Source organism: Leucoraja erinacea, chromosome 2 (genome assembly GCF_028641065.1).
Source record: "Leucoraja erinacea ecotype New England chromosome 2, Leri_hhj_1, whole genome shotgun sequence".
NCBI classification, from domain to species: domain Eukaryota; kingdom Metazoa; phylum Chordata; class Chondrichthyes; order Rajiformes; family Rajidae; genus Leucoraja; species Leucoraja erinaceus.
This window is the reverse complement of record NC_073378.1, coordinates 47,731,144-47,758,143: the sequence shown is the minus strand read 5'-3', so window position 1 is coordinate 47,758,143 and position 27,000 is coordinate 47,731,144. Positions and strand designations below refer to the sequence as shown.

The 27,000-nt window shown below is 44.6% G+C and overlaps 1 protein-coding gene across 1 annotated transcript in view; it reads left to right on the top strand.

Annotated features, from left to right (window-relative positions):
• Window positions 1–27,000, top strand: part of ctnnal1 (catenin (cadherin-associated protein), alpha-like 1) — a 312,118-nt gene that overhangs the window by 177,628 nt on the left and 107,490 nt on the right. The window contains exon 3 of the mRNA XM_055656355.1: window positions 9,047–9,234. Within this exon, the coding sequence (XP_055512330.1) occupies window positions 9,047–9,234 (188 nt within the window). The remainder of the gene's footprint in view (window positions 1–9,046; window positions 9,235–27,000) is intronic.

The window sequence follows — 27,000 nt, the reverse complement described above, 5'->3', positions numbered from 1 at the left end:
TTTGGGCACACTAAAAAATTAGAAATGACTAACACGCTGCTGGCAGGGCAGCCGTCTCGCATCGCCCCCACTGTATTGACTTGGCGTGGCCTACTGTCTTATACTCTTGTCCTTAGTATGATTGTACCTGAAATACCTGGTATGGTAGGATTGTCACTGAACGAGATGCAAAAAAAAAAAGAGTTTCACTGTACTTGGGTACATGTGCCAATAAAGAACCATCGATCCATTGAACATTTCTAATTAAATCAGGAAACTGGGCGCAAATTAATCTTGAAATTATGCTATTTATTTGACTTGAAATTGATTCTGTTTTCTGTCTTTTCCTGTTTTAATATTTTTGCAGGCAGTAGTCAATGTTACATTAGAGTGTAAACCTGGTGCAGTTTTATTAGTATGCTGGCATATCAATAGACAATAAGTGCAGGAGTAGGCCATTTGGCCCTTTGAGCCAGCACCGCCATTCAATGTGATCATGGCTGATCATCCCCAAAGTACCCCATTCCTGCCTTTTCCCCATATCCCCTGACTCTGCTATTTTTAAGAGCCCTATCTTGCTCTCTCTTGAAAGTATCCAGAGAACCGGCCTCCACCGCCCTCTGAGGCAGAGAATTCCACAGACTCACAACTCTCTGTGTGAAAAAGTGTTTCCTCATCTCCGTTCTAAATGGCTCACCCCTTATTCTTAAACTGCGGCCCTTGGTTCTGGACTGCCCCAACATCGAGAACAGGTTTCCTGCCTCTAGCGTGTCCAAACCCTTAATAATCTGATATGTTTCAGTAAGAATCCCTCTCATCCTTCTAAACTCCAGAATATACGAGCCCAGCCGCTCCATTCCCTCAGCATATGACAGTCCTGCCAACCTGGGAATTAACCTTGTGAACCTACGCAGCACTCCTTCAAAACCAAGAATGTCCTTCCTCAAATTAGAGGACCAACACTGCATACAGTACTCCAGGTGTGATCTCACAAGGGCCCTGTACAACTGCAGAAGGACCTCTTTGCTCCTATACTCAAATCTTCTTGTTATGAAGGCCAATATGCCATTCGCTTTCTTCACTGCCTGCTGTACCTGTATGCTTACTTTCATTGACTGATGAACAAGGACCCCCAGATCCTGTTGTACTTCCCCTTTTCCCAACTTGACACCATTTTCCCAACTTGACACCATTTTTGCTACCAAAGTGGATAACCTCATATTTATCTACATTAAATTGCATCTGCCGTGCATCTGCCCACTCACCCAACCTGCCCAAGTCATAATGCATTCTCATAGCATCCTCCTCACAGTTCCAACTGCCACGCAGCTTTGTGTCACCTGCAAATTTGCTAATGTTATTTTGAATCCCTTCATCTAAATCATTGATGTATATTGTAAATAGCTGCGGTCCCAGCACCGAGCCCTGCAGTACCCCACTAGTTACTGCCTGCCATTATGAAAGGAACCCGTTAATCCCTACTCCTTGTTTCCTATCAAATGCTCTCTGGAAGTCCAGGTGCACTACATCCACTAGCTGTCCCTTGTCCATTTTCCTAGTTACATCCTCAAAAAATTCCAGAAGATTAGTCAAGCATGATTTCCCCTTCGTAAATCCATGCTGACTCGGACTGATCCTGTTACTGCTATCTAAATGTGCTGCTATTTCATCTTTTATGATTGACTCCAGCATCTTCCCCACCACCGATGTCAGGCTAACTGGTCTATAATTCCCTGTTTTCTCCCTCCCGCCTTTCTTAAAAAGTTGGATAATATTGTCTACCCTCCAATCCACAGGAACTGATCCTGAATCTTTAGAACATTGGAAAATTATCACCAATGCATCCACAATTTCTAGAGACACTTCCTTAAGTACCCTGGGATGCAGACCATCAGGCCCTGAGGATTTATCAGCCTTCAGTCCCATCAGACTACCCAACACCCAATGTGGATTTCCTTCAGTTCCTCTGTTTGGTCTTAGCTAATTTTTTCCTCTTCACATACCTAAAGAAGCTTTTACTATCCTCCTTTATATTATTGGCTAGCTTACCTTCGCACCTCATATTTTCTCCTTCAGTTATCTTCTGTTGCACTTTATACATTACCCAATCCACTTGCTTCCCGCTCATCTTTGCTACGTTGTACTGTCCCTGATGTCCCTTGTCAGCAGCTTACTCCCCTTGGAATCTTTCTTCCTATTATTGGCACAGCAGTTATAGCTCCAGTGACTCTGGTTCGATTCTGATCACAGATGCTACGTGTGTGGAGTTTGCTTGTTCTCCCTGCGACTGAGGCTTTGGTTTCCTCCCACAACCCAAAGTTGTGCCAGCCAGAAAATTGGAATTGATAGGAATGCTCTAAGAGTCCAGATATATTGCTTGTTGTGTCTTATCAAAATATGAACTGAAAGTGGGTTTAATGGCAAAAATAACCATTGTAATTGATGATGAGCATTTCTTCTGAATACTAGATTTTGAGTAACAGAATAAGTATTTATAAAACCATACTGAGCTGTTTACCCACTCTGTTGGTGTGCACTTCGCGGTCTCTACATGAAGTTCTTTAAATGATTTTTTTTTTAATGTACTCATTAGTGCCACTGCAATGGAACAAAATACAGCTCAGTGTGAAGGACTTCCTTGAACTGAAACTCTTCATTATATCACCCTCGTGGTGCAGCTGGTTTCACAAGCTGGGCCGCTTTAGGCAGAATGTCTTTTGAAACCAGTGTTTAACGAACATGGGAAATTGATTTACATAACATTATTTTTTGCTGATAAGGCTGGATGTGTCCGCTTTGGAATAATATCAGCAGAAGGTTAGCCCATGAGGTCTTGGCCATCCTAAATATCCAATTAGAACTTATTTTTGTGCATTCATAAAAGTGAAGGACAAATATTGGTTGACACGTATATAAATGTGTTGTCCATGTGATTGCCCAAATTAATCATAGCTGAAAAATAGGTATCTACTACTTGGTATCGCTAAATTGGAACATCTTTTTCTATTTCAGTTGTTTTAATGACAAAACCTTGCTTAGTCTTTTTTATTGTCCATGTTGTTTTGAAAGTAGACACCAATCTTAATAACTTTTTTGTAGATTTAGCAGATTGAGATAAATAGCTGAAGCTGTCCATGTGAAGACATGAACTTGCTTGCATTTTTCCTCAAGGCAGAATCTAGGTGAAAGCAAAATACAGAACTGAAAGAAATGCATTAAGCTTACGTTAAATGCAGAATTTATAAACCATAATAGAAAACAAAGCCATGTAACAAATAAGAAAAAAATGGAAGGTACACAAAAATGCTGGAGAAACTCAGCGGGTGCAGCAGCATCTATGGAGCGAAGGAAATAGGCAACGTTTCAGGCCGAAACCCTTCTTCAGACTGATGGGGGGAGGCAGGGAGAAGAAAGGAAAAAGGAGGAGGAGCCCGAGGGCTGAGGGATGGGAGGAGACAGCCCGAGGGCTGAGGAAGGGGAGGAGACAGCAAGGGCTAACAAAATTGGGAGAATTCAATGTTCATGCCTGCAGGATGCAGACTCCCCAAGCGGAATATGTGGTGGCTCCTCCAATTTCCGGTGTTGCTCACTCTGGCCACGGAGGAGACCCAGGACAGAGAGGTTGGATGGGGAATGGGAGGGGGAGTTAAAGTGCTGAGCCACTGGGAGATTAGGTAGGTTCTTGCAGACCGAGCGGAGGTGTTCGGCGAAACGATCGCCCAACCTCCGCTTAGTCTCACCGATGTAGAAGCTTGTGCACCTTCGATTTTCCAGCATCTGCAGTTCCTTCTTAAAGAAAGGAATGGAGCTCTTTTTCTTCAAAGATTGATCTTGTGTGAGTGTATTTATTTGAGAACCTGTAGGAGAAAGTATTGTGGTCATCAAAGCTGCTGATAACAACATCACCATGAGATACAAAGTTAGCAGAACTGTAATACGAGCCTGAAGGAGATGGCTCATGGATCACTGGAAGTTGTGTTTTATGTTTGTAATATTATTAAGTGCCCCCATGGAGTTTGTTATTTTGATCCCTGCAAAATTTGCCTGGTTCAGATGTGAATGCCTGCGCTACCTGATTTCATCTATCTTATCTTATCTATCTATATTACTAAAAGTCTGTTCTTGACCGGTTTTGGCCATCTCTGCTGCGATTTCCGAGAAAACGCCGTCATTTTTGGCCACCTCGCTCAGAGCCCCCCCCTCCGCCGCATGTGTGCCGAGGATTTTTCCAGTTGATGAAAAATGACAGAGATATTAATGATTTTACAAAATTCCCCATTCTCTCTGCTGCCCCCGCTGGCAGCAGGGGGGATGGACTATAAAACCAGGAAGTGGTGTGCCTCAATTAGTCTGCAAGCTGGAGGAAGGCAGAGGGTCACGTTTCTCTGAGCTGTGACTAACACTGAACACATGTCCACACAACTGTGAGTAAGTACCCTTAATGTGGTTTGAAAATGAAAATATGGTTAAAGTAAAAAAGCACTGCCTGCAAATGGTTGTTTGGGAGGTTTGGGTTGAAATAAAAAGGCACTCTCTCCCCCCCCCCCCCCCCCTCCTCTCCCCCCCCTCCCCCCTCCCCCTCCCCTCCCCCCCCCCTCCCCCCCCTCCTCCCCCCCCCCCTCTTCTCCCTCCCCCCCCCCCCCTCTCCCCCCCCTCTCCCCCCTCTCTCCCCCCCCCCCCCCTCTCCCCCTCTCTCTCCCCCCCCCCCCCCCCCTCTCTCCCCCCCTCCCCCCCCCTCCCTCCTCCCCCCCCTCCTCTCTCCCTCCCCCCTCCTCTCCTCTCCACTCCCCCTCTCCCCCTCTCTCCCCCCTTTTTCCCCCCCCTCCTCCTCCCCTCCCCCCCCCATCCTTCCCTCCTCCCCCCCCCTCCTCCACACCCCCCTACCCCCCCCCTCCCCCTTCCCCCCCCCCTCCCCCCTCCCCTCTCCCTCCCCCACCCCTCCCCCCTCTCAGCACCCCCCTCCTCACCCCCCCTCCCCTCTCCCCCCCCCCTCCCTCTCCCCCCCCCCCCTCCTCTCCCCCCCCTCCTCCCCCTGTCCTCAACCCCCCCCCTCTCCTCTCCCCCCCTCTCCTCCCCCTCTTTTTCCCCATTTTTCTCCCCTCCTCCCCTCCTCCCCTCCCACCATCCCTCTCCTAAACTCCCCTCCCCTCCACACACACACCCCTACCCCTTTCCCTCCACCCTCCCTACTTCTCTCCCCCTCCCCTTACCTCTCCCCCTCCCCTCACCCTCTCCCCCTCCCCTCACATCTCCATCTCCCCTCACCTCTCCCCTCCCCCCCCCCCTCTCTCCCCCTCACTCTCACCTCTTTTTCTCCTCCCATCCCCCCCACCTTTCCCTTCTCACCCACCCTCCCTCTTCTCCTCCTCCTCATCCTCCTCTCCCTCTTTCCCCTCTCTCTGTGTCTCTGCCCCTTCTCTCTCTGCCCTCTCTCTCTGCCCGCCTCTCCCCCCCCCCCTCTCTAGATGTGACTGCAAGTTGGGGGCTATGCGTCAGTAGATAGGGTGGTTATGGAGTAAAAGGAGCAAATTAATAATATTAATATAATATCAAGGGGGGTAATTAGCGTGAGTGGGGGGGGGGGGATAGTTAGTGTGTGTGTGTGACGCTGCATGCCTCCTCCCCCCCCCCACAACCGCACGTTGGGGGAACAGACCCAACGGGTCTGCACTTGGTCTAGTATATTACTAAATCTCTGTTCTTAACCGCTTTTGGCCTTCTGTGCTGCGATTTCCGAGAGAACGCCGCCACCCAAGGCCGTCATTTTTGGCCACCTCGCTCAGAGCCCCCCTCCGCTGCATGTGTGCCGAGGATTTTTCCCGTCGATGGAACAGACCCACTTGGTCTAGTACATAACTAATACTGTTCTTGTGCTTTTCCGGTTTGTGCGTTTTTTCTATTTATGCAAAAACGGTACATGATAGCGCTACAATTTTTCATCAGCTCACTCACCGTTCTCCTGCACTGCGAGTGCAACAAGTTTCGTTCTGATCGGTAGTATATTGTAAACGTTAGCGAGGTTTAAAAATTGCAAAAACCGCACGTGCACAGATCGATCTCCTTCCTGCCTGTCAGCGCCGCGCAGATTGGTCTCTTCTCCTGTTACTCCCCGGGATGGTCAGCCCCTTCCTGCGCCATCGCGTCTTTACTGGAGCTGGGAATGACTAGCGGAGGTCTCCAACTGGACACAATTTTCAGAAGGACCGGAAGCAGCCTGGCGTGCAGTCGGAGATGTCACCAAACAGAATGCGGAGAGTCTGATATCGGTGGCGGAGAGCATCCAGCACTCGCTGTGAGTCCCAAATGCACCGCCATCACGACGCCCCACAGCTCCAGCCCCTTCCCCTCTGGTCCCCCTCCGGTCCCCCTCGCTGGCTTCTGCCCCCCTCCCCCGTGATACACCCCTCCCACATGACTCTTCCCAGGTCTTTTCTTCGAGCTCTCCCCCACTCCCCACCCACACAACGGGGATCCGAGGCCTGGCTCTAAGGGGCGCCGACGGCTGATGCTCCTCCGGGGCACGCAAGAAGGGAGAGGAGCGGCAACCTCGAGATCCTGGGGAGGGAGAGTGGGGGATGAGAGGGGATAGAGGGAGAGGAGGGGAGTAGGGAAGAGAGAGGAGTTATGGAGGGAGGGAGTGACTGAGGGTAGGGAAAATGAGAGATGAGGGAGGGATTGGGGAAGGGTAGGAGGAGTGGGAAAAGAAAAGGGAGGAGATGAGGTGGGAGAGTAGGGGAGAAGGGGGATTAGAGGGAGAGGAGATGGGGAGTGGGGGAAGTAGGGTGTGGGGAACAAAGGGAGAGGAGGGCAGTGGGAGAGGTAAGTAGGGATCGTGGGAGGGGGATAGGAGGAGGTGAGCAGTGGGGTGGGAGGTTGGGGATAGGAGGGGGTAGGGAGGGGAGAGGAGTTATGGAGGGAGGGAGGTCATAACTGAGGGTAGGGGAGAGAAAGGTGAGGAAGGGATTGGGGGAGGGGAGGAGGAGAGGAAATATGAAGAGGAGGGGAAGAGAGTGCTAGGGATGAGGGGAAATTAGTTCCGCCTGTGCAGTTGGGGGCTATGGGTGAGTGGTGGAATTGAATTGAGGGACTAAGCCTCCTGTGTGACAGGGACCCAATGGGTCCCACTTAGTCTAGTATTAACTTAAAATGAGTAACTTGCTATGTTTTGTTGGTTGTTGCTGTAGGTTTGTTTGAGGACCAGTGGGTGGAGTGCTGTAGACCTAAGCACATCCTAGAATTGAACAAACCTATAGCTAGTTTGAAGTTTATGCCTCCCAAATGTTACCATTGGATAATTTGGTGGTTTGTGCACAAATGGCAGGCAACTGAATGTGGAAGATCTCATTGAAACATATAATATTGTTAAGGGTTTGGACACGCTAAAAGCATGAAACATGTTCCCGATGTTGGGGGAATCCAGAACCAGGGGCCACAGTTTAAGAATAAGGGGTAAGCCATTTAGAACGGATACGAGGAAACACTTTTTCTCACAGAGAGTTGTGAGTCTGTGGGATTCTCTGCCTCAGAGGGCGGTGGAGGCAGGTTCTCTGGATGTTTTCAAGAGAGAGCTAGATAAGGCTCTTAAAAATAGCGGAGTCATGGGGATATGGGGAGAAGGCAGGAACAGGTTACTGATTGGGGATGATCAGCCATGAACACATTAAATGGCGGTGCTGGCTCGAAGGGTCGAATGGCCTGCTCCTGCACCTATTGTCTATTGTTTATTTCAAGAAACATGGCAAAATGAAACTGGATATAAAATCAAATCTGATATTCGAGGTCAAACCCTGGTGTATTCTGGTTTCTAAACAAAATATTTATAGTTGGATAGTAGAAAATTATTGGGAAACGTGAAGAATGCATTAATTCAGGTTTCTGGTATGAACAGGTTTCTTCTAAATCTTTGACCTCTTACCTTAAACCTATGTCCGCTGGTTCTAGACTCCCCTACCCTGCATAAGCGACCATGTGCATTCACCCAATCTATCCCGTCATTTTATATCCCTCTATAAGGTCACTCCTCAGTCTACAACACTCCAAGGAATAAAGACCTAGCCTGACCAACCTTTCCCTATAACTCTGCCATTGAGTCTTGGCATCATTCAGTTCAAATTGGCAGTGGTGGCAGTGGATACAGGAAAAGAATGGTGCTGGTCAGTGGGCTGGGGTTTAACCTCCTGCACACTCGGAGGCACTCGGAGGGTGTTGTGAGGTCGGCTGCAGGAGGTGTATCGGGCCACGAAGGTTGATCAGTGACTGTGTGAGGTGACAGATGGCACATTCGCGGGTCAATGTGTCCTACAGCAGCCGAGGTCTTGAGTGGATCAAGCAGATCAAGCTGTCAGAGAAAGTAGTTGAGGCAGGTGTAGCAACAACAAAACAACAGCATTTAAACAAATATTTGCACAGGTACATGAATAGGAAAGGTTTCAAGGATATAGCCTAATGGCACTAGCTTAGATGGGGCATTTTGTTCGAAGTGGACAAAATGGACTGAAGGGCCATCTGTCCTGTACTGTGCTGTGTTTTCTGTGCAGCGCATCTTTATGACAATCTAATACAAAAGACTTGAGGAAAAAAATGCTGTGGTGTTTGTGCATTATATAAATGTTTGACGCCCCTTAGTATTACTGTTATTAACCATTGTTCAGGCTATTTCCCTTCCATAAATTATCAAATTTTTGCCTCTTCCTTTCCAGTTTGTTACTTAAATCTCATCTGTGAGGCAGGGATATGTTGTTATATCAAACTGTCAACATTTGCTGATACAGGCATGTTCGATGCAAATAAGAACTTGAAATTTAAGATTATGATTAACGTCTCTTACATTGCAACAATAACTTTTGGATTTTCAATTAACTTGTTTCTTCCACTTATGAAAAGGTCATAAACATGTCAGTGCATCTTTGAAGTAGTCTGCATCATTTTGTAAATTACTGGATTAAGTGTATATGAGAATTTATTTGATAAGTAAATGTATTTTTCACTTAAATGGCCTTTAAACCTGATGTTTTAACATCTTAATATATTTAAGCCTGTTTTATTTTATTTTTTTGTCACTTTATAGGGGAGTGCATTGCACAGTTGACTGATGTGGGCTCCTTTGACCAGCCAGAATCAGATGCAAGGGCAACAGTTTACACAGATAAGACTGGAATGATAAAAGCTGCACGATCACTGCTATCTTCTGTTACTAAAGTATTGGTGCTGGCCGACAGGGTCGTCATAAAGCAAATAATCAACTCCAGAAGCAAGGTATGTAACTATTTTAATCGTGCTTTACATCGAAAAGTCATATTATAACATGTACAAAATCTAAATGTGAATCTGAATTATTAAGTGAAGAAATTGGTAACCTAGTATGTAATGCAAAGTGTGCCCCTTTTCAAAATAATACATCTGGTTTTGATTAAAGTAATGCTTTTTCTTGTTAAATATTACAGGTAGTGTTGCATTTTCCATAGTTAGAATGGAAATTAATGGTGCACAAAACTGGCCACAAAGATATTGCACTTGAGAAACGCTCTTGAGAATGAGAGTGCTAATTGAATCAGCTCTATAAAGGGTCCTTTCATATTGCACTCTAATCGGCTGAGTGCCAATGATGTAATGCAGCCTCATTGCCCAAGTAAGCAAGAACAGAATGGCCACATTTGGCAAGATGTCGGGACAAATTCAGAAGCTATTAGTTTTAATTTTTATGTTGGTTTATTATAGTTTAGAAAAATTGTTTCTCCCCAGGCCAAGAATGTTGAATGGCTTCAGCAGCCTGCTGGTTGTGGCTAAGCATGATAACTGTGCACTTTGCTTGTTACTTGAAAGTATAACTATAGGAAACACAAGATTTAATGACAACTGAAATCTTAATAAATTATCCAGGGAAGCAACCTTGAGTCCTTTTTCTGAAACATTTTCCAAACCTAAAAAATGTAGCTACAGGAATGCAACCGAAAACAAATATAACTAGTTACTGTATTCATTTTGTGCCTTCAAAAGGAATTTTGGAATGGAGAAATTGTGATAAATTGCCAAGTACAATACCGATGCCTGAAAAACACCACTGAAGCCTTTTGTAGCTTGTTGCATAACATTCAGTGTTCAAGTCAAATAAAATATACTCTGGAAGGGAGGATGATTAATGGTCAATTCAGCATGTTGAATGTTCCACCGTTCACTTGTATTGTGGCAGAATTATTCAATTATTCAATTTTACTCTTAATTTCCTTACCAGCCACTGCATAACAAAACTTTTAAATAATGATTCTGGGGATGTTGGGAACAATGCCCACCCTTCCTGTTTTTTTTTCTGGATTTCACTCCCAAACACTTAAACTGTAATATTTAGAGTCCATCCCCATGCACTGAATTTTCCTATTGGTGTAAATCAATTTTAATGTATATCACAAAATAATATAAGTATCTATGTAATCATTTCAAGCAAATGTTGATTTAAGATAACTCAAGGAAATGCAAAGTATGTATGTGGAATCTTCCCTTATATTTATGGAAAATATCACCATCATTTTCTCTCTTGCCACAATCCTGTGTAACAAAATTAATTTCAAATCTGTAATATTTTACTTTTTGGGAAAACATCTTGAATGGGACTTTAATTAATTATCTCTGTGAATGTACGTCCATTGTCTATAGATTATTTTTTAATCCAACGTGTAAGTGCCAGTTTTAGCAAAAAAATAACTTGATTAGCGAGGCATGACATTTTTCAGAAGTTCATACTGACTTGCCTTGATTAACTGATATTTGTTCACATACTTGGCCAATGGGTCTGGATAATAAGTTCCAGTAGTTACCATTACCGTAGATTCCAGTTAAATTGACTGATCTGTAAATAAAGTACCAGTGTTTGCAATATTTCAGTCTAACGAGCTTTAGGAAAATTGATGAATGTGTCTGCAATTTCCTTATTTATTTATTTTAATACCCAGGATGGAAACCATTAGGTCTTAGATTTTTGTTCATCTTAAATCACTGCTATTTTGCACTTTTTCCTTCCTGTGAAAATAGATGCAAAATGCTTGTTAAACAAGTCTGCCATTTCCTTACAGTCTGTGGAAAAGGAAGTCGGGTCAACATGTAGGGTTAAAAACTTTTTATTAGAACTGGGATAGAGAGAAATAGTTTAGTTTTAAGTTGCAGAAAAATAGGGAAGAAATGGATGGGGTAAAGTAATGTCTCTAATAAGATGAGGCCAGAGGAAATGAGATATGAAGAAAAGTTGTAGACCCATACTGTGGATCAGTTGGGACTTTACAACCCCTGAATTTCATAACATATATCTTCCTTTATTTTAAATACTTCTAATAATCTATCATCCATTACTGGGGCACAGAATTCTAGAGATTTACGAACTTCCGCAAGAAGAAATTTCTTTATACCGTTTTAAATGATCGGCCCCTTATCTTGTAAATCTGTCCCCACCTCCAACCACACCCCCTCTCTTTTCCAGTTCTGAAGAAGGGATTCAATCTAAAGCATTAACTTGGCTTTTCATGCCAAAAATCCTGCCAGACCTGTTGAATGTTACCAGTATTTTTTATTCCATTTCAGATTTCCAGCATCTGCTATTTTTCAAAAAATGTTCGTCATTCCCTATCCACGTTCTCCAGAGATGCTGCCTGACTGTAGATGTTGTGTCGGAGGTGTAGACGTTGTATATATGGATTTGAGTATACGGTTGAATATATAGATTATAAGTATACAAGTTGAAAGGTCATGTTGTAGTTATATAAGAGATTGATGGGGCCACATTGGGATTATTGTGTTCAGATTTGGTCACCATTTTATAGGAAGTATGCTGTCAAGCTGGAAAGGGTGCATAGAAGATTTGAAAGGATGTTGCCAGGATTCGAGGGCCTGAGCTTCGGGGAGGTTGAGCAGACTTGGACCTTATAGGAGCTGCATTCGGCCATTAAGTCTACTCCGCCATTCAATTATAGCTGATTTATCTTTCCCTCTTAACCCCATTCTCCTGCCTACTCCCCATAACCCCTGATACCCTTAATAATCAAGAAGTTGTCAATCTGTGTCTAAAAAATACGCAGTGACTTGGCCTCCCCAATAAATTCCACAGATTCACCACCCTCTGACTAAAGAAATTCCTCCTCATCTCCTTTCTAAACATATATCCTTTTGTTCTGAGGCTACTGCGTCTGGTCCTAGACTCTCCTAGAAACATCCTCTCCACATCCACCCTATCCAGGCCTGCCACTATTTGGTAAGTTTCAATGAGGTGTCTCCTTATCCTTCTAAACACCAGCGAGTACAGGCTCAGTGCTTTAAAACGCTCATCATATGTTAACCCAATTATACCTGGGATCATTCTTGTAAACCACCTCTGGACCCTCTCCAACGCCAGCACATCCTTCCTCAGATATGGGGCCCAAAACTACTCGCAATACTCCAAATGCAGTCTGATCAGTGCTTTATTCCTTGGAGCGCAGGGGGATGAGGGCTGATCTTCTAGAGGTGTACCAAAGCATGAGAGGAATATATTGGGTAAATGCACAGAGAGTGTTCTGACCAGAGTAGGGGAATTGTGAACTAGAGGTTGTAAGGTGAGGGAGGAAAGTTTTAATAGAAACCTAAGGGATAACTTTTTTACACAAAAGATTTTGGGTGTATGGTACGAGTTGTCTGAGGAGGTAATTGAGCAGGTACTATAACAATGCTTAAGAAACATTTGGACAGGTACATGGATAGGACAGGTTTAGAGAGATATGGGCCAAATGCAGGCAGGTGGGGACTATTGGAGATGGGGCATGTGGTTAGCGTGGGCAAGTTAGATTGACGGGCCTGTTTTCAGCACTTTGTTTCTTTTTTTTGTAAACCTGTATCTGCAGTTTCTTGTCTTCTTTATTCCCTGTTATATTCACATCTACAATTATTTGCAATGCATGCACAAGCCTCTTTGCCACTTTTTTTTACCCAATGTTACCGATAATTTACCTTTCAGATTTTTTCTCATTCTATTTTGCAGCTCTTCCAAAGTTTGCAGTTTATTTGTTACCTTTAATAACTGTCCTACGCCACTGGATATCCAATTTTATTTTGCATTTGTGTAAAACATTATCAGCAGATAACATTAATTGTATAAACAGCAAAGCAAAACCAGTCAACCAGTCTATGTTGGTGTTTGTGCTCTTTGTCTGGCCCCGCCTTTATTCCCTACAACAATCAGTCTGAAGAAGGGTCCTGATGTAAATTGGCGCCGTTCCACGTTCTCCAGAGACGTTACCTGACCCGCTGAGTTACTCCAGCACTTTTTGTCTATCTTCCAGATTCCCTATTGAATCCCTTGGTAAATATCTGGTATACTGGTCTCTAATTATGCAGCACCATTCTATCCATATCAACTCTTATCAAAATCATTCATTTTCTCTATTAGTTCATTCCTCACAGTTCTTAAGGTCACATTTTGCAAAGTATTTTCACAGCACAGATTAATAACTAATACTTGTGTTTAAGAAGGAACTGCAGATGCTGGAAAATCGAAGGTAGACAAAAGTGCTGGAGAAACTCAGCGGGTGTAGCAGCATCTATGGAGCGAAGGAAATAGGCAACATTTCGGGCCGAAACCCTTCTACTGCTTCCTTACTCATGATTGACTTTTTCATTTCCTGTATCCACTTCAGTACTAAAAGAATTTACCTGGAAAACAGTTGTAAATACATTCTGGAAATTCACTGCTTTTACTGCAAGTGAAAATGCTAATTTCGCACTTGAGGTATATTAATTGTAGGATGGGTCTATGTTGGCGAAGAATTTCTCACAGATGTAACTGAATGGAATGTGAAGGTAATTTAGATATATAACTGGTTGTTGACATTCTTTCGTGAATTTTAAATTTGTCCCTGTTACAGTATTTAGTTTACGTCTAAAAAATTAAACAACACGCTGAAATGGTTGTATGGTACTGCTGATAGTGAAAGTTGAAGAATATGTGGGCAGTTGCCTTCCAATGTCATGAAATCCACAGCTAAATGAAACGACACATTGCAATTTCAGCACCTAATCTTTTTCTCTTCACTGATGTGAGAAGATGTCACTCTATACGGTCTAAATTCCTACCCTGTGGCATTCTCAACTCTGTGGGAAAGAAACATAATTTCATTTGCTTTTCATGTATCAGATAATGGTGCAATGCTTCAATTACCAAACTAGTAGCCCAGAAGCCTTGATAAAAAAATCCAGACCTGGACTCCAACCAACCACAGCAGTTGTGCAATTTAAATTCAGTTAATAACCTGGAATTACTTGAAAACAATTCATTAATAATGATGACCACAAAAGCAATGGAATAGTCACAAAAATGCGTCAGGTTAACTCGGGTTATTCAGGAAAACAAAATCTGATCATTCTTGCCTATCTGTCCATGTACTGACTCCAGAGTCACCGATATGGTTGACTCTCAGCTGCTTTTTGAAGTGCCCCATCAAGCTGCTTAGTTGTACCAGAAGAACCACCTGGCATTGACTTATGGGCCTGTCCTACTTAGGCGATTTTTTCAGGCGACTGTCGGAGTGGAACACACACACACACACACACACACACACACACACACACACACACACACACACACACACACACACACACACACACACACACACACACACACACACACACACACACACACACACACACACACACACACACACACACACACACACACACACACACACACACACACACCACTTCCTTCACCAGCCCATTATGCAGGCGGAGGACAGGGTAAGCGGGGGGAGCGCTGTCTGAATGAAATTCACGCGGTGCAAAGCCAATGTGATACAGACACACACACCGCGATGAACAGGAAGGTTGGCGCTGTAATTAAGACGGTGAAAGCACAGTGTACAGGAAGGGTCATGTAAGTCCTTTAAAAGAGGGGGGAAGGGGGGAGAAGGCATGGAGACAACTTTTAAGAAGCCAGAGATACTCGTCTGTGAAGCTCGGCGGACATTAACATTACCGGTCGGTTATCCTTGGTTCTGAAAGCTACTGCTTACGTTTTTATTCTCCAATGAGCCAATGAAATTCACCGGTCAGCACCGGCTACAACCTACGAGAACCTTCGATCTCCTGGAAACCCACTAGGACCTCCTGGCGACCCACCTACGACACGTGAATTCTCGCTACTCTCCATGGCGGCTTCATTCAGGTCACCGCTAATTTTTCAACATGTTGAAAAATTCGCAGTGACCATAATGAGGCCTCGACTAGTTCCCAGAATGCGGGAAATCCTCACAACCATGAAGGCGACTCCCCGCAACTACCCCCGAACATGTGGCGAACACAAGGTCTCCTGCAGTCGCCTAAAAAGACGCCCAAGTTGGAAAGGCCCATTAGATATCTAATATAAACACAACAAAGTTCCCCCAAGTCCAACCCCCCCAATGTAAATATCAGACATTGTTATACATCTCGGGATTAATATCTATATTGGGTGAGCTGTCATAGAGATTAGTCAAGCACCAACATGATAAATATGCCTCAATACATTCTGCCCCATGAGCAGGATCGTCCCTGTCAAAGATGGTGCAGAGCAAACAAGTGCAAGTCCTCAATGTTGACTGCAGCCTCATGAAGTCTCATGGCACGGGCCAAACATGGGCAAGGAAACCTCTTCCTTACCACCTACACTGTGTAGCAAACAACATATACTACCCCTAGAGAGAAGGCTTTAGTGAGGAAGATTATTAAATATTGATCTGATAATTTCCATTTATTAAATGTCAATTTCAATACTTATTTATTAATTTGGTTTTAAATGTTGGATTTTCTATCTGCTTTGAATTTCATTTGAAAGATAAACAAGGAGTCTGCAATCTACCAGTTAGATAATCATCCAGAACTAGTTAACTGAAGCTAGCTGACGAAGAGCAATGCGATATGATAGAACTTTATTTATCCCATGAGGGAAATTGATCTGCCAAAAGTCTGCATAAAGCAGAAAATACATGAAACATGAAATGAAAGTGACGAGTGGAAAGGACTGGGGATGTGCAAAGATTTGGGCGTGGAGAAAAGGAGGGGGGGGGGGGGGGCGGGCGGGAAGGGGAAAGGAAGGGAGGGTAGTCAGTCTACTCCATGACACACTCCATGGGGGCACTGTCCTGTGCACGGCTGCCCAGCCAGCAGCTGCCTGTCTCATCATTTTTTTTTTTTAAATTTTAGTTAGTTAAGTGTTTTGTTTGGAGGTCTAGACTTTTTTTATGTAGGGGGGAGGGGGGGGAAAGGGGGAAACTATCTTTCATGGTCCCTACCTGGTCGGAGAGGCAGCTTTTCTCCGGGCTGCAGCTTCGACCCGTCCTCGTGGCCTACCAGCGGGCCCGGAGCGGCGTTTCCTGTCGGGGACCGCCCAGAACCTCGGCTTTGGCGTCGGCACAGCGCTGGAGCGCTATCGCGGAGCGGGCGATGCCTTGCCCGGGTCGTCGCGCTGCAGCTCCGGTGAGCTGAGTCTGCAGGGTAAAACATCGCGGAGCTGCGGGACTGTTGAACGACCAGCTGCGTGCGGCAGCGCTGAACTTTACACCGGGAGCCTGGGATCTCTAGATGAGATCGCCAGTTGTGGAGCTCCAACCGGCGCGGCCTTGTCGGCTTCGGAAGCCGCGGCCTCCAGTGCGGAAGCGGCTGTTCCAGGGTTCCCAGGCCGCTGGGAGGACTCTCCCGACGCCGGAGCAACATCACCCGGCGAGAACGGCCTGGAACATCGGGCCTCCGTAGAGGCAACTGTGGAGGCCTCAATGGGCCCGACTATGGGTGAACTGGGGTTGGGGACTGGACTTTGTGTCTTCCGTCATGGTGGGAACCACTGTGGGGGGATGTTCTTTGTGTTTAAGACTTTTATTGGTGTTATGTCTGTATTCTTTTTTGTGTGCTGCAAAATGGCAAAAAGCATTTCACTTCATTACACCTCGGTGTATGTGAATGTGACTAATAAAATACCTTTGATACCTTTTGACAGGGGAGGGGTTGTACAGTTTGATAGCCACAGGGAAGAAGGATCTCCTGTGGTGGTCTGGACTTCATCTTGGTGGAACCAGTCTGTTGATGAAGGTACTCCTCACTGCTCAGGTTGACTAGTGTGTCACGGAGGGGATGGTCTGTGTTGCCCAAGATGCTCCGCAGTTTGAGGGGCCTCCTCCCCTCCAAGACCACCTCTCGTGAACCCAACTCCACCCCCAGGACAGAGCCAGCCTTCCTGATGAGTTGGTGAATCCTGTTGGTATCCGTGGCCTTTGCTCTGATGCCCCAGCGAAGAAGGTGGCACTGGCTACCACCAATTGGTAGAACATCTGCAGCATCTTGCTGCAGACATTGAAGGAGTGGAGCCTTCTCAAAAAGTACAGCCGGCTCCGTCCCTTCTTGTACAGGGCCTCAGTATTCCTGGACTAGTTCAGCTTACTGTTCAGGTACATTCTAAGGGATTTATACTCTTCGGAAAAGTACACATCCACACCATTGATGGAGACGGGGACAGGGGTGTTCCTCTCCTCCTAAAGTCCACCACTAACTCCTTAGTCTTGTCAGTGTTGAGCTGCAGGTGATTCAGCCCACACCACTCAACAAAGTCATTGACTACACCTCTGTATTCAGCTTCCCCCCCCCCCCCCCCCCTCACTGATTCAGACCACATTTGCAGAACTTAGGATATCTTCGAATACAAGTCAGTGGGTTCTGCTGAGGCACAGTGTCGTAAATCCTACTATTGGTCGGTATTGATATTTGTTTATTATTGTCATATACACTGCGATTCGTGGGAAAACTTTGTTTGCATGCAATCTAAGCAAATCATACCATAAAAGTGTACAATCAAGTCATACAAAGTACAAAACGTAGTGCAAAGAGAAAAATTCCAGTCTGCAGAATATAATGTTACAGCACTATAGCATTACAGTTACAGAAACAAAGTGCAAGGTCCGCAATGAGGTAGGTACGAAGGTAAGCTAGCCAAGAATATAAAGCAGGACAGTAAAAGCTTCTTTAGGTATGTGAAGAGGAAAAAATTAGTCAAGACCAAAGTTGGACCCTTGAAGACCGAAAAAGGTGAATTTATTATGGGGAACAAGGAAATGGCAGATGAGTTGAACAGGTACTTTGGATCTGTCTTCACTAAGGAGGACACAAACAATCTTCCTGATATAGTAGTGGCCAGTGGATCTGGGGTGACAGAGGAACTGAAGGAAATCCACATTAGGCAAGAAATGGTGTTGGATAGACTGATAGGACTGAAGGCTGATAAATCCCCAGGGCCTGATGGTCTGCATCCCAGGGTACTTAAGGAAGTGGTTCTAGAAATCGTGGATACATTGGTGATAATTTTCCAATGTTCTATAGACTCAGGATCAGTTCCTGTGGATTGGAGGGTAGCTAATGTTATCCCACTTTTTAAGAAAGGCGGGAGAGAGAAAACAGGGAATTATAGACCAGTTAACCTGACATCGGTGGTGGGGAAGATGCTGGAGTCAATTATAAAAGATAAGATAGCCGCACATTTGGATAGCAGTAACAGGATCGGTCCGAGTCAGCATGGATTTGCGAAGGGAAAATCATGCTTGACTAATCTTCTGGAATTTTTTGAAGATGTAACTAGGAAAATGGACAAGGGAGAGCCACTGGATGTAGTGTACCTGGACTTTCAGAAATCATTTGATAAGGTCCCACATAGGAGATTAGTGGGCAAAATTAGGGCACATGGTATTGGGGGCAGAGTGCTGACATGGATAGAGAAGTGGTTGGCAGACAGGAAACAAAGAGTAGGGATTAACGGGTCCCTTTCAGAATGGCAGGCAGTGACTAGTGGGGTACCACAAGGCTCGTGGTGGGACCGCAGATATTTACAATATACATCAATGATTTGGATGAAGGGATTCAAAGTAACATTAACAAATTTGCAGATGACACAAAGCTGGGTGGCATTGTGAACTGTGAGGAGGATGCTAGGAGAATGCAGGGTGGACAGGTTGGGGGAGTGGGCAGATGCATGGTAGATGCGGATAAATGTGAGGTAATCCACTTTGGTAGCAAAAACAGGAAGGCAGATTACTATGTAAATGGCGTCAAGTTGGGAAAAGGGGATCTGGGGGTCCTTTTACATCAGTCTATGAAAGTAAGCATGCAGGTACACCAGGCAGTGAAGAAATCGAATGGCATTTATAACAAGAGGAATCGAATATAGGAGCAAAGAGGTCCTTCTGCAGTTGTACAGACTCCTAGTGAGACCACACCTGATGTATTGTGTGCAGTTTTGATCCCCTAATTTGAGGAAGGACATTCTTGCTATTGAGCAAGTGCAGGGTAGGTTTACAAGGTTAATTCCCGGGATGGCGGGACTGTCATATGCTGAAAGAATGGAGCAGCTGGGCTTGTACACTCTGGAGTTTAGAAGGATGAGAGGGGATCTCATTGAACCATATAAGATTGTTAAGGGCTTGGACACGCTAGAGGCAGGAAACATGCTCCTGATGTTGGGGGAGTCCAGAACCAGGGGCCACAGTTTAAGAATAAGGAGTTAGCCATTTAGAACGGAGATGAGGAGACACTTTTTCTCACAGAGAGTGGTGAGTGTGGAATTCTCTGCCCTAGAGGGTGGTGGAGGCAGGTTTTCTGGATGCTTTCGAGAGCAAGACAGGGCTCTTAAAAATAGCGGAGTCAGGGGATATGGGGAGAAGGCAGGAACGGGGTACTGATTGGGGATGATCAGCCATGATCACCTCGAAGGGCCAAATGGCCTACTCCTGCACCTATTGTCTATTGTCTATTATCCTACATCGTAGCTTAGGGGAGGACTATTCAGTAGTCTGATCATAGAGGGGAAGAAATTGTTTCTGTATCTGGTGGTATGTGCTTACAAGCATTTGTATCTTCTGTTCGATAGGAGAAAAGTGAATGCTTGCGACATAAATTGTCCTTGATTATGTTGGGCGAAGGGGGAGGGGGAGGAGCGGGTAGGGAGGAGGTTTGACAAGGGGTGCGGGTCTTCGTGATAGACTGAAATACATCCACAACTCTACAATTACTGATGGTCTTGTGCAGAACCATTGCCAAACCAAATAATGATGCATCCTGAAGTTGTGAAGGTTTTCTTCGGCGCATCTCTTGAAATTGTAAGAGTCATTGGAGACATAATCATTAGCCAAGTATGTTTTGCAACATACGAGGAGTTTGATTTGCCATACAGACATAGCAATAAAAAGCAACAGAACACACAAAATACATTTTAACATAAACATCCACCACAGGGACTCCTCCACAATCCTCACTGTGATAGAAAGCGAAAAAAAGTTCAATCTTTCCCTTCTTTGTCCTCTGGCGGTTGGGGGCCTCTAACCTTCCGTTGACGGAACAATCTTAGCCGGCGGCGGGTCTCCTCATCGGGGCGATCAAGCTCCTGCATCGGGGGGGAATCTCAGCTCCCCCGCGCTGGGCGATCTTCCCCGGGTCGGGGCTAGTCGAACGTCGTGCAGCTTTTGGAACTTCCCGACGTCGGTCTCAACCCGAGACTGCGAGTTCCTAGATGTTAAAGTCCGGAGGCCACGGTTGGAGCGTCGATCCCAGGCAAGGAATCGGATCCGATGGTAAGTCCATGTCCCGTGGTTTAGGCTGAAAGTCAGTCCCGAGCAAGGCCTCCAGTTCCACGATGTTAGGCTGCAGAGTGACCGGAGATACGATCCAGAAAATATCGCATCTCCGGCAAGGTAAGAGATTGAAATAAAAGTTTCCTCCACCCCCCCCCTTCCGCCCATCCCCCACATAAAACAAACCAGAGAACATTTACACATACTTTTTAAACACACTAAAAATAACAAAAAAAAGACAGATACACTGTTGGCGAGGCTGCCATCGAAGTGCAACCCGGTGGCTGAACCACCTGAGACAATAGAGGCATTCGTGTGCTCTCTTGGCCGCAGTTGCAATGTGGTTGGTCCAGGACATATTGTTGGTGGTATTTATACCAAGAAACCTCTCTTCTTTGGGAACCAATGATATGCACAGAGTAGAGGAGGTTGTGCAAAGTGTGAAAGGCTAGGTCAAAATTTAATAGTCAGAAACATACAGTGAATAATTTTTCGATTACTACCTGAACGCATGCAAACTTAGACTTGGGTTAGTGGAACTGGGGAGAGGGGTATTTTCTGTTGGATGGGACCAGTGTTTTGTGCAATGGAATAACGTGAGGCTCTGGAAAATATGTTAAATCATCTCGTTCGTTGGAGGATTCTCATGAGGGGAAACTCAAGGAGAAGATTGATCGTGTGGGAACTTAAAGGGGGAACTTCTTTACTCAGAGAGTGGTAGCTGTGTGGAATGAGCTTCCAGTGAAGGTGGTGGAGGCAGGTTCGTTTTTATCATTTAAAAAATAAATTGGATAGTTATATGGATGGGAAGGGAATGGAAGGTTATGGTCTGAGCGCAGGTATATGGGACTAGGGGAGATTATGTGTTCGGCACGGACTAGAAGGGTCGAGATGGCCTGTTTCCGTGCTCTAGGAATAATTAATAATAAAGTAGTAAAGGAGTCTTTAGGAGAGAGTGATGGCTTATTTTGTGTGTCACATGTTTTTTTTTCTGGGTGAGATTTAGTACGTATTATAGGGAAGAAGCTTGTGTTTAGTTTTGCACTCACATGGGGAAGGTTAACTTCGACCATGTGATGTTTAACCGAGACACGAGGAATTTTCTAATGTTTAAGCGATATGCTGGAGTTTGACGAAGATTAAAGTCTATGAGTCGGAGTATAAGGTTGGATGTATACCTTATTGTTTTCTTCAACAATAAAGAAACTATTAATCAAAAGACTGTGTTATGAAGACTTATCTGTGAAGAAGCTCTGAAGGTCTCACGGAGAGCTCACGTGCGTATTACGACATTCTCCATAACCATGTAGTTCAACAGTGGCTAGAGGGAGTAATCTCTTGAACAAGCTACAACATGAGAGACTATTATATAAAGGTCGAAAGTGGTACAGGTTGAACCTATGGTCTTTCTCTCAAGGGTTCAACATTTAGCAAAATTTCTTAAAATACAATTACAACAATCTGACAGATTTGTTCAAACTTTAAGTCTTTGACAGAAGGATGCTGGAAATGATTGGTCACGGGCAACTAAACATTCAAACATCCTCACGCCAACTAAAATTCCAACGCCTTCTTAGCTTCATTAAATTCCATTCTCTAATCCATATATCATGTGTATGCTCAAGAACTGCACCCAAAATTGCTGGATGAAATTTTCAATCTGCTGGACAAGGCAGCCGTGTCGGTTTGGCTGCTTTTTCATTTATCAGGGATTTAAAATGACCTGTTCATTGTTTTGTACAAGGCTGGATAGAAATTACAGAATTAACACAACTTGTTGCTGCATTTCACGCAATGAGTCATATTTGTCCACATTTGTTCATATCTCTTCAGTCCTTTCCTACATGCACTTTTTCGAACAAACCTTAGATAGACATTGACCGTTTCTGCGTGTGTGATTATGCTTGAAAATCAATTGCCTAGCCACGGTTGCACAAGAAAAGCTGATTTACTCTCCTCAGATCTGTTTCATCCTGCATCTACGGCTTCCCTAACATGTTTTCATAATTTCAAACATTTCTTATTTCAGCTTGTAATGTGTATTGATTTCAGCTCTTCTATCTTTTCAAATCATTCCTCTTCGTCTTTTCTTGTACCGGGTAATATAATGATGAATGTGCATCTTTAGAAACTCGATACCCATCTGTGCCATGGGCTCCTGTAGTATTCTGACTTTGTTTTAAACATAGGCTATCATTATCTCTTGGTTTTTAAATTATAGCGCAATAGGTAAACAAAAATCAACTTATTTTATAATTGTCTTATCAACCAGAGGTGCAGTCTTTCAAGTCCTGTCCATTTGTACATCCAAATACATTTACTCTTCTGCAGCAATGGCCCTCTTATCATTTTGAGTACAATTTCTACTGTTGTCTTTTTTTAACAAAATGCATCACTTCACACTTATCAACCTTGCAATCCATCTGCTGCTTGTGTTTGTCATGTTCCTCATTGGTTTTTGTTTTCTCACCACGAGTAACAATTCTCTCATAATCACAGCTGGCAATTGCCTATGTATGTTAAACACAACTTTTCATGTCAGAACAGTGGAATGAACATTTCCATTGAGATCATCTTGCTCACAGCTTCACAGATTAGAAACTCACGGACATGTTCTGTGCCATTGTGCAGTCTAAAATGATGGTTCCATTATGTGTTGCATCAGGGTCTACTTGTTGTTAAGAGATATTTTCAGGATTTTTCAGAGAACAGCTGGATTGCCCAACTAATTGAAATCTAAACTAATTATTTTCCGGCTTAGTTGCTTGAGCAATGTGAAGTGCTCATTATTGCAGCTATTCTGATTCACTGCTTTTCTGTCATCACGGAAACTAATTAGCTGCATACACCCCCCCCCCCCCCCCCCCCCCCCCCCCCCCCCCCCCCCCCCCCCCCCAAAACAAATGATATGAGGGTCATTGCTGCACATCTAGGTTGTGTGTAATTAATTAAACTAAGATAGTAACTTAAATATGGAGATAGAGGTATTAACCAAATGGGAGAAGAGAATACTCCTAATTCGTCATCCAGTTAATGCTCCCTTTAGTTTAAAAATAAACCTGAGCTTCAAGCATGGGAATTACCAGTTTAAAGTCTCACAGAGGCACACACTTGTCACCTGAAATCCCGTTCTTGTTCGTGATCCAGAAAATTACTCAACCAAAGCTCCTCTGGTTCTTGCACACATCATTCATCATAAATATTGAGCTAATTTGGAATTATCTTCCCCTTCTACTGCCCATTATTTTGCTCATTCAGGCCTTTGTGTCCAGTTAATAGGCAGAAGCGTGCTTAAAATCATTGGCCTTCAGCCAGTGCAACTGGAATAAGTCCCAGATTTCCATTGCTTGCACTATGCAACGTGAAAGGTTGGGACTTGGCGATTGTTCTGCAAGGCCAAATTTGTCAAGTCACTCTGCCACTGGAGTCCAGCCACAAACCCCGTCTTGCTGAGATTCCAATCTGGAATCTCCACTGCCTGGGGTGTCGTGTCAGAAGAATGGAGCATAGAAAATGTTGTGTCACTATTTAAGAAGGGCTGTGAAGTAAAAACTGTAATATAGCCATACTGTGTTGTGAAAGTTATTGGAGAAGATTCTGAGAGATATGATATACATGCATTTGGAATGGTAGGGATTGATTTGGGATAGTCAGCCTGGTTTAATGCCTGTGAGATAGTGCACATACCAATCCACACCTATACCCATCAGGTCTTTGCATTGAAATAATGTAATTTAATTCAGCCAGCTTGGCTCACTCTCTGCCATGGCCCCTGCCTATCCTATCTACTGAACATGCTGTCATTGACTTCTGCATTGATTTCCTGCCTCCCACCTGTCTTACAACTGTGTTGGAACCCAATCCCTGTCATCCTAGTTCAAATCCTCCTGAGTAGTATTAGAAAACTGTTACCAGGAGATTGGTTCCCCACCAGTTCAGATGCAACCCGTCCCTCTTGTACAGATCATCTCTACCTCAGAAGAGATCCCAACGGGCCAAAGATCTGAATCTCTGCCTCCTGCACCAACTCCTCAGCCACGCATTCACCTGCTTAATCTTCTAATCCTATCCACATTAGTTTGTGGTACAGGAGTAATCCAGTGATCAAAAGCCTTGCGGTCCTGCTTTTAATCTTTTGTTAACTTCCTATATTCACTCTACAGGACGCTATACTTTTTCCTATCTCTATCACTTGTGCCAACATGCACAATGACATCTGGCTGCTCACCTTCCCCCTTGAGAATATTCTGTAACCACTATCCTGAAAGATTTACAGTACACAAATAAATGCAAACATAGAAAAATTGGTGCAGGAGCAGGCCATTCAGCACTTCGAGCCAGCACTGGCATTCAATATGATCACGGCTGATCATCCAAAATCAGTTCCTGCTTTCTCCCCATATCCCTTGATTCTCTTATCCTAAGAGCTATATCTAACTTTCTCTTGAAAACATCCAGAGAATTGGCATTCACTGCCTTCTGTTGCAGAGAATTCCACAGATTTAAAAATAAATTGGATAGGCATATGGATGAGAAGGGAATGGAGGGTTATGGTATGAGTGCAGGCAGGTGGGACTAAGGGGAAAAAAAAATTTGTTCGGCACGGACTTGTAGGGCCGAGATGGCCTGTTTCCGTGCTGTAATTGTTATATGGTTATTATATGGTTATTGACAACTCTCTGGGTGAAAACGTTTTTCCTCATCTCAGTCGTAAATGGCCTACCTCTTATTCTTAAACTGTGATCCTGGTTCTGGACTCCCCCAACACCGGGAACATTTTTCCTGCATCTAGCCTGTCCAATCCTTTAAGAATTGTACATGTTTCTTTAAGATCTCCTCTCATCATTCTAAATTCCAGTGAATATAAGCCCAATCAATCCATTTCATCATATGTAAGTCTCACGATCCCGGGAATTAACCTGGTGAACTCACGCTGCACTCCCTCAATAGCAAGAATGTCCTTCCTCTAATTAGGAGACCAAAACTGCACACAATACTCCAGGTGTGGTCCACCAGGGCCCTGCATGCTTCTATTCATTGAATGATGTGCAAGGATACCCAGGTCTACTTGCGCCTCCCCTTTTCCTAATCTGACATCATTCAGATAATAATCTGCCTTCTGTTTCTTGCCACCAAAGTGGATAACCTTACATTTATCCACATTATACTTCATCCCACTAGTCACTGCTTGTCATTCTGAAAATAACCTGTTTATTCCTGCTCTTCAGATTCAGATTCAGATTCAGATTCAATTTTAATTGTCATTGTCAGTGTACAGTACAGAGACAACGAAATGCATTTAGCATCTCCCTTGAAGAGCGACATAGCAAACGATTTGAATAAAAAAAAAATAAATAATAAGTGTCCGGGGGGGGGGGGGGGGGGTGATTGGCAGTCACCGAGGTACGTTGTTTAGTAGAGTGACAACCGCCGGAAAGAAGCTGTTCCTCGACCTGCTGGTTCGGCAACGGAGAGACCTGTAGCGCCTCCCGGATGGTAGGAGGGTAAACAGTCCATGGTTGGGGTGAGAGCAGTCCTTGGCGATGCTGAGCGCCCTCCGCAGACAGCGCTTGCTTTGGACAGACTCAATGGAGGGGAGCGTGGAACCGGTGATGCGTTGGGCAATTTTCACCACCCTCTGCAGTGCCTTCCGGTCGGAGACAGAGCAGTTGCCATACCATACTGTGATGCAGTTGGTAAGGATGCTCTCGATGGTGCAGCGGTAGAAGTTCACCAGGATCTGAGGAGACAGATGGACCTTCTTCAGTCTCCTCAGGAAGAAGAGACGCTGATGAGCCTTCTTGATCAGAGTAGAGGTATTGTGAGTCCAAGAGAGGTCATCGGAGATGTTGACTCCCAGGAACCTGAAGCTAGAAACACGTTCCACCTCCGTCCCGTTAATGTGGATGGGGGTGTGCGTGCCACCTCTGGACTTCCTGAAGTCTACAATGAGCTCCTTGGTCTTCTTGGAGTTAAGGGCCAGGTTGTTGTCAGCGCACCATGCTGCTAAGTGCTGGACCTCCTCCCTGTAGGCTTTGCTTCCTGTCTGCCAACCACTTCTCTATCCATGTCAATACCCTACCCCCAATACGATGTGCTCTAATTTTTCACACTAATCTCTTGTGTGGGACCTTGTCAAAGGCTTTTTGAAAGTCTAGATATACCACATCAACTGGCTCTCCCTTACCCATTCTACTTGTTACATCCTCATTAAATTCCAGAAGATTAGTCAAGCATGATTTCCCCTTCATAAATCCATGCTGACTTTGACCGATCATGTCACTGCTTTCCAAATGTGCTGCTCTTTCATCTTTAATAGTCGACTCAAGCATCTTCCCCACCACCGATGTCAGGCTAACTGGTTTATAATTCCCTGTTTTCTCTCTCCCTTCTCTCTTAAAAAGTGGGGTTACATTAGCTACCATCC